The 6387-nt window shown below is 41.8% G+C and overlaps 1 protein-coding gene across 1 annotated transcript; it reads left to right on the forward strand.

The window, feature by feature from the left end:
• Positions 1-13: 13 nt before the first annotated feature.
• On the forward strand, positions 14-4828 carry LOC125491013. Its single transcript, XM_048631778.1, has 3 exons — positions 14-182; positions 766-823; positions 4513-4828. The coding sequence occupies exons 1-3, from the start codon at positions 29-31 to the stop codon at positions 4826-4828; spliced, it is 528 nt and encodes a 175-aa protein (XP_048487735.1). The 5' UTR covers positions 14-28.
• The last annotated feature ends 1559 nt before the right edge of the window (positions 4829-6387 follow it).

The following is a 6387-nucleotide window of genomic DNA, read 5'->3' on the forward strand; positions in this document are numbered from 1 at the left end:
AGTAACAGGACTATAAGTAAGTAAGTATATGAAGCTGATACGGGTTGACTCAGGCGGTCAATATGAACCTGAACTGGGCCCGGAGTGGGCGCCGCTGCAGGCGTACCGCGCCTCGCTGCTGACCGACTCGCCGGACGAGCGCCCGCCGCCGCCGCCCAAGAAGCACTACGCACGGCGGACACGTACGTATTGTGTTGTCTGTACAGTGTGTTGCGAAAGTGGTGTGCTAAGATAAGACACGACTTCTACTTTTATAATGTTGAGAAGAAAAAACACTCCGTTTCGGCTTAGTTTACCATTTTTGCAACACCGTGTTTACGCGCCTGAAATGTTAATTCAGACATACTTGTTCCGGTGAAAGAAAGCATACGAGGTGTGACGCCGGTACGACGTCAGCGTACCATTTTAAGACATAAAAAGTTTCAGTGGCATATGGAACGTCAATGGCAGATGGAACTTTTTCATTTCTCGCGAGTGTACACGGAATTTTGTATCGAGTCACGCAAGCAAGAGTCGGGCTACATTCGACGCGATGTAAAATTTCAATTAAGGTCCAAACAAACAGAGACGGATATAAAATTATATGACAAAATCGTAGTGTGACGTTTCATATAGAAACATCACACTACGATTTGTTCATTGTATTAAAACACGATTAAAACAGTACGCACAGCCTCCCATCCCTTTAACCTTATTGAACTCCCCCCTAAACTACAACACATTACAAACACTAACAAATTAATCACTAATCAATCTCTCCAACAGGAGGCCACCACGACGAGGACGAGGCTGAAGACAACGCGGAGTCGGACCCCGAGCACGGGTAACGACGCGCCGCGCCGCTAGTAGATAGTGTAGCTAGAGCCAGGAGCGTGTAGTATGATGTGTGCTGTGGGGTCACTGTAGATATGGAGAACGAACGAGAGCTTAAAGATTACAGCACACATATCAACTCTGAATGGGATCATGACCGTATTAACTCGAGCCGTTCAGTAATTAAAGTTCTTTGTATGAAACTCTCTACTGCAATGGGCACTAATGGAAATCGTAACGTAATAGCCTCTCCTCGGGACTAGCTCGGGTGAAAGGCGATACGGTGACGATCTGTTTACCTTACGTTTATGTGTGTTGTGACCTTAATACAATGATAGAGTCGCGGTTAGCGCAGCGCCCCGAAGGAACCACGACTCTATCTCGGCACTGAACGATCCGATTGCCTAACAAATCTCGTTCATTTCTCCATTTCTATTGTGACCCCCCGGTACGTACAGCCAGCTGCAAAAGTAGTTTTAAGTCGCTCCAATAAAGAAAAAAAAATCCATGAAAAAATTTCATCATAATGAGTCGCCAGTAGACGAGCTAAAAAAATATTAAATCGACAGATACACAGAAATACTGTATATGTGGGTGTGGCAAAATTCATTATTGCTACTAATTTAGTGTCGTTTCTTTATTGGTACGGCTTATAATACAGTTCCAACTTTACAACACATTGATGCATTATAACGCGTATATAATAACTTCTGGTATAGAAATAAGCTTGTTATGGTTAGTCTATCTATATTGTAAATGTCTTATGGTGCATCTATGATTTCTATAGTTGAATCTGTAGAACTTTTGCAGTTGTCTGTACTGTTGTGACTGATGGATACTCGCCAAGTAACATTTAAGCCTCGAATTCACTAGGGCACAAGTTCTGAGACTGTTACAGAACATCTACGGTGCGTGTTCTCAGAACATTTTGGTAACATGTCGTGATACAGAAGTCTCGCACGCGTCCACACTCTGCAACAGCGGTCGCTAGACCTAGTAAAAAAAATATACTCTATGCGCTAGACTGATGTCGCAGGAAGTTCTGTCTCGCGAGCCAAAACACGGAACCTGTTCTGCGACACGTAGATGTCGCTGTATAGTCGCGTGCGACGTCGCAGAACAGAGCGCGACGTCGCGGCGACACGTAGACGACATGTGCCTAGACAGGTTCTGCGACAATTTGTCGCCTAGTGAATACGAGGCTTTATATCGCAATTTTTATATTCACATATAGCACGTTTACAACTTCTATACTAAAGCAGGCAAACATCATCGAATTGAAAATTGACATCGAATTAAGAAAATCTGAAATTACTCCACCAGAAATTCCACATTTCTGGTGGAGTAATTGAACCTTTGAACAGATGAAAATATATAAAGAAATTTAATCAATTATGATTACTTGGCCAGTATTCCAAAGGATATAAGGAAACAAAAGGGTATGAGGACTCTTTGATGAGAGTAAGACTAGTTAAGTTCGTCGAAAAGTGACATGAATGAAGAAGCTACACATAGGGCCACTTGCACCAACATATTAAATCTAGATTTAGTGTTAAATCTCGATTTAGTGTCAAATTTTATATGGACTGACGTTTCTTAAATCGAGATTTGACACTAAACCTAGATTTAATATGTTTCTGCAAGTGGCCCTTAAAAAACGAAACTTCATTTTGAAGCTACCAAAACGCTGCAAATACAACTTTGCGGTAATTTGTGTCTATTGACTTATTCTATATTCTAATGGTAAATCTATGTCAGAAAAAACTGTCGAGAGCTGATATTACATTGGGACTGAACATTACACTTGCGATACATTGAGTAGCATCGCATATCAGCCTACCCTGCAAGGGAGGTCAGTAGTTATATGTGTTATATGACTATACTTACCTGAAAAAAAATCAAGTAAATGTTTTTATTAATTACCCGACTGCCGGAGGAGGAGGGTAATGTTTTTGGTATCAGGATAACAATAAATAATTTAAATCATAATTTTCCATGTAATGTTCGAATATCTGTAACATTATTTGTATTAATTTAATTACTTGTATGTATTTATAAGGTAAATAAGTAGTTATAAGCGTAGATAGTGTTTGTTATCATGTAGTTAGTTTGTAAGATTAATGTTGAATTTAAATATCAATGAAATATTGTGTTGAATCATATATATTTTTATAAATAAATGGTTTACCTACTACTTATGAAGTGTATTTATTTATTTAAGTGTTAAATATGACTCCATTTTATATACATACATTATTATATTATTAATAGTTATAATTATAACGTAAGTATCGGGATTATGGTGGTGGTCTTTTTTATATAATATAATAATATTATTTATAACTTTATTTAGTGTATTGTCGGATTCGGACTTGACCAGTGAGGAAGTAAGTAAATTGTTTTTTTTTAACTTTAAAGCTTGCTTGCTTATTTATTGGTTAGGTATTATTTATTGACGACCGAATGGCGTAGTGGTTAGTGACCCTGACTACTGAGCCGAAGGTCCCGGGTTCGATTCTCGGCTGGGGCAGATATTTTTTTAAACACAGATATTTGTTCTCGGGTCTTGGATGTGCCCGTAAAATGGCAATAGGCCCGCCCCCTATTACATTGGGACTAACAAAACATTCTGGCGAAAAGTGGGTGCAGCAATGCTAGGGTGTGCACTAGGGCATGCAATACCGTAATACCGGTATTCGTAATACCGGGATCCCGTACAAAATTCCCGCTTTTTTCAATACCGGTATTGAAAGTTAATACCGGTATTGAAGTAATACCGGAATCGGACTTTTTTAGGCTATAAATAAAGCGATTAAGATTTAGTTAGCCTTGTGTGTGTATATACTGTGAAAGCGCACTTGTTCCCAACCGTTTAATGCAGTTTTCGGCTGCTAGAAATCTACTGTTGACCATGCGTAAACCGGCACCGGATGTAAAAAAATAGTTTATTCTAAAATTTAAACTCTAAAACTGATTTCTCGTAAAAATCTACAACAAAATACAGAATATGATTGCATTTTCTTGTTTTATTTTGATGTATACGACCTTTAAACACAGTATATGCCATTTATTACAAGGAAGTCTAATACCGGTATTAATACCGGGATCCCGGTATTGAGTTGTAATACCGGAACTCAATACCGGTATTGAAAATTGTTCCGGTATTGCATGCCCTAGTGTGCACTCATAGTATAATCTCCCTGCAATGCCTGGCAACGATAATCCAACACGATAAAGTTATGTCTGTGAATATCTTTTTGATTTTGTACCATCCCCTATCCCCGCTATTTTGGCCATTAGTGGTGGTTAACTGCTTCTTCCATGTACCGACCTGAGGGGCAATTCTCACCACCAGCATAATAAGTCACCAGCGATTGGCGCGTCATACATAACCCATTAGAAATAACTCTAGTGACCACATTTCAATGAATCCTAGACTCGAAAAGCGCGGTCGAGAATTGAAGTCCTGGAGACAAAAACTAAACGCTTTCTTTGGCACACATATGGGATGTTTGTATTTGTAGAGCTTTCGGTCACCTTACACACGCAACGTATGCTTTGTCATTTACGCTTTGACCTAACACCCCAACCTACCCTACTCACAATTCTCCCCTTTTTACCTTGGAATTTAAGCTTTGTGTGTGCAAAACCCTAACAATCCCAACCTACCCTACTCAAAATTCTCCCTTCTCTCCCTAGCAAGCGCAGCCGCCGTCGCGTGCGACTCAAGGTCACTCGCACACGCACGAGCCTGCCCCGCCGCCGCGCGCCGCCCTCACCCCCCTCGCCGTCCATACACGACTCTAGTTCTATGTCGCAAGCGAGTAGCAAGAGGTCTGCTGATGAGAGCTTTGAGACGCCCAGGTGGGTCTTGTTACATGATAATACAAGAGAAAGTTGCGCAAGTATAAGCGCTAAGCTCTCGCCCCCATTGCCTTTCATACACGAATCTAGTACGCTGTCGCAAGCCAGTAGCAAGAGGTCTCCTGATGAGAGCTTTGAGACGCCCATGTAATATCACGTAATATAAGCTAGAGTTACTCAAAATAAATAAATATAGCAAGAGGTCTGCGGATGGGAGCTTTGAGACGGTGGGTCTTGTTACATGGTAATAAAAGCACATATTTGTCATAATAAAGCGCCTTCCTTGTATTTCATACAAGACTGTAGCACACTGTCGCAAGCCAGTAGCAAGAGGTCTGCGGATGAGAGCTTTAAGACGCCCAGGTGGGTGTCATTTGTTAATAATAGGTAATAGACGCGAAATTTGACAATTATAAGCCGCGCCACGCTATCGGCCCCGTCGCCCGTCTATACACGACTCTAGCACAATGTCGCAGGCTAGTAGCAAGAGGTCTGCTGATGAGAGCTTTGAGACGCCCAGGTGGGTATTGTTACATGGTTTTAGAAGCAAAAGTTGCTCAAAATAACTCGCGGTTGAGCGGTCCTCGCCCCGTCGCTCTCCATACACGACTCTAGCACTCTGTCGCAAGCTAGTAGCAAGAGGTCTGCTGACGAGAGCTTTGAGACACCCAGGTGGGTCTTATTTGTCTGTAATAGGAGCGGAAGTTGCTCAAAATCACTCCTGGTTAAACAGTCCTCGCCCCGTCGCCGTCTATACACGACTCTAGTACAATGTCGCAGGCTAGTAGCAAGAGGTCTGCTGATGAGAGCTTTGAGACGCCCAGGTGGGTCTTGGTAAAGGAAGTAAAATTTGGTAAACGTCTTTCCTTGTCTTTAGTACACTGTCGCAAGCGAGTATATAGCAAGAGATCCGCTGATGAGGACTAGGTGGGTCTTGTTGCATGGTAATAGAAAAGAAAGTTGCTGCTCAAGTATAAGCGCTGAGCTCACGCCTGCAGTTCAGTAAACATTTAGCCTTTTGGTGGCAGATACATATGGGAAATGCTGTCCAGTATAGATATGTAGTTCAAACCGAACCAATCTCTTTCAAACAACCTTAGGCTGAAATACTAAACGAATAAAGTTAAGTAACGTAAATATAATAAATGAACATCACACCCTTCCACCCTTGTCCCTTACCAGGAGCAAGCGTGTAGCAGCGCGGCGCCAGCGCATCCTGCCATTAGAGTCACCGCCGTCGAGTGTGACGCCGTCTACACCAGCCGTGGACGTGCCGAGGCCGAGGTGAGTCTTGTAGTATCGGTGAACGGTAGAATAGAATAGTATAGGACACAGTTATTGGACATAGTGAGAGAGATAAACAAGGGTTATGAATTCGTTTCGTTTTACATGTTCACGTCATCGTTCGGCTTACATAGGTCAGGCCAAGTCCACAGCGCTGATTTTCGGGTCCAAAATGGTGGACACTAGAGCTGGACTAGGGTTGTCACCATGGTCGGAGCAAGCATTCACTATTTATACAGCTTCAAATTAATTCATATATCGTAAAGATCAGCTGATTGAACTGCTTTTGTACATATTTCACGAATTTCACGTAATACGTGTAACTCGCGCAGATAAAGAAACAAGATGAAAATGACGGTAGTTCCATAAGCGGAATTACGAAAGACTTTTGACAAACCTATAATATAAATTCGTCCGCTATATTCG

Source organism: Plutella xylostella, chromosome 29 (assembly GCF_932276165.1).
Source record: "Plutella xylostella chromosome 29, ilPluXylo3.1, whole genome shotgun sequence".
Classification (NCBI taxonomy): Eukaryota; Metazoa; Arthropoda; class Insecta; order Lepidoptera; family Plutellidae; genus Plutella; species Plutella xylostella.

Excerpts from the sequence above, each read along its gene's own strand:
- LOC125491013 (XM_048631778.1), top strand. The coding sequence starts at position 29 with ATGAAGCTGATACGGGTTGACTCAGGCGGTCAATATGAACCTGAACTG. Across the intron at positions 183-765 it reads GCACTACGCACGGCGGACAC|GAGGCCACCACGACGAGGAC; the intron begins GTACGTATTGTG and ends TCTCTCCAACAG. Across the intron at positions 824-4,512 it reads GAGTCGGACCCCGAGCACGG|CAAGCGCAGCCGCCGTCGCG; the intron begins GTAACGACGCGC and ends TTCTCTCCCTAG.